The 1,164-nt window shown below is 59.5% G+C and overlaps 1 protein-coding gene across 1 annotated transcript in view; it reads right to left on the bottom strand.

Annotated features, from left to right (window-relative positions):
* Positions 1–285: 285 nt before the first annotated feature.
* ARHGEF16 (Rho guanine nucleotide exchange factor (GEF) 16) overlaps positions 286–1,164 on the bottom strand; it is a 10,417-nt gene continuing 9,538 nt past the window's right edge. Inside the window, exons 13-14 of the mRNA XM_009320545.1 lie at positions 903–1,004; positions 286–425 (exon numbers count right to left, since the gene is read on the bottom strand). Of these exons, the coding sequence (XP_009318820.1) occupies positions 286–425; positions 903–1,004 (242 nt within the window). The remainder of the gene's footprint in view (positions 426–902; positions 1,005–1,164) is intronic.

The raw sequence follows: 1,164 nt of genomic DNA, 5'->3' as shown, positions 1-1,164 counted from the left end.
AACTTGAGCCAACACCTTGGCTGCTTCTTGAAGCCTGTTCCAAGTCATTAATACTAGTGTTGGCCAGGAGCGCTCGGATGCCAGGTCTCACATCAATTAGCTGCTGTCATGGCCGCTACAAAGACCGGTCCTGAACGATAAGATCTGCCGCCTGTGACTGCTCAAGACAAACACAATTCAAGAATAAAGGATCTCCCAGTCCCTTCTCGCGATGGGCTCAGTCCACAGAGGTTTGAAGACCCCTGAAATAAGTCACGACAGAAGCATCTTTCCTTGGCTGTAAGCCTACACGTCGGTCTCTATCCGCAGCCGCTCCATCCGGCGGACGTTGCACTCCACCGCTGTGCGGCTGGTGATCTGCCGAGCGCAGGACTGGGGAAACCAGCCCCTTTCACCATCCCTCAGCCTCTCACCCCAGCACCAGCCTAGGAGAAGAACAGAGCTGGTCACGCCAGGAGGAAGGGCCACTGCTCCTTGGGATGCGCGTGGAAGGTGAGGGCTGCACTGTCCCCTTCTCACGCAGGTGCCAGCTAGAGGCGTCCAGGGAAAGCTTCGCAGGGGAGGAGGTTTCTGATTTACTGCCTGTTCTGAGGTTGTTGCTCTCATTTCTCAGGTCTCTGCTGCTGGCTGCCAGCCACAGCCGGCGCACAGCGTCACTGGTAAGTAACGCGGCAGCCGCCCATGGCAGTGCCACTTCCATCAGCCTCCAGGGACCCACAGTCATCTGCTGGGCCACAGCACCAGCCAGCGACACAGACCCTGCCAGTGGCTAGAGCTTCCTGGAAGCTTCTGAAAATTGCTAAAATCCCAGTTCACTGGGATCACTGAAGCTTTTCCCCCCACCATAGCTCCGCCTAAGGTAAGCCTTTCCCGGCCGCAGCTCCCCACTCGCTGACACTTACCATCCTCTCCACCCAACACCAGGACAACGTCAGCCTGCTGCAGGGAAATCTCATCTGCCTGTTTAGCCAGGTATGCATGGGTTATCTCCACTTGGCTCAGATCTGCAGAGGACAGTGGACAGCAGGGACCCAGTGAGAAGGCATGGCTGGGAGCCGCAGCCCGGCATGCATGGCTGGCACCCCTGCTCGGCTGTGCCCCCCCGGTGCTGCCCTGGGGCTGGGCAAGGCCCCCCCACCCCCCCCAGCTGCCCCCCCCCCCCGG

Source organism: Pygoscelis adeliae, unplaced genomic scaffold, assembly GCF_000699105.1.
Source record: "Pygoscelis adeliae isolate BGI_AS28 unplaced genomic scaffold, ASM69910v1 Scaffold213, whole genome shotgun sequence".
In the NCBI taxonomy this organism is placed as follows: Eukaryota; Metazoa; Chordata; class Aves; order Sphenisciformes; family Spheniscidae; genus Pygoscelis; species Pygoscelis adeliae.
This window is presented reverse-complemented; position numbering and strand designations above follow the sequence as displayed.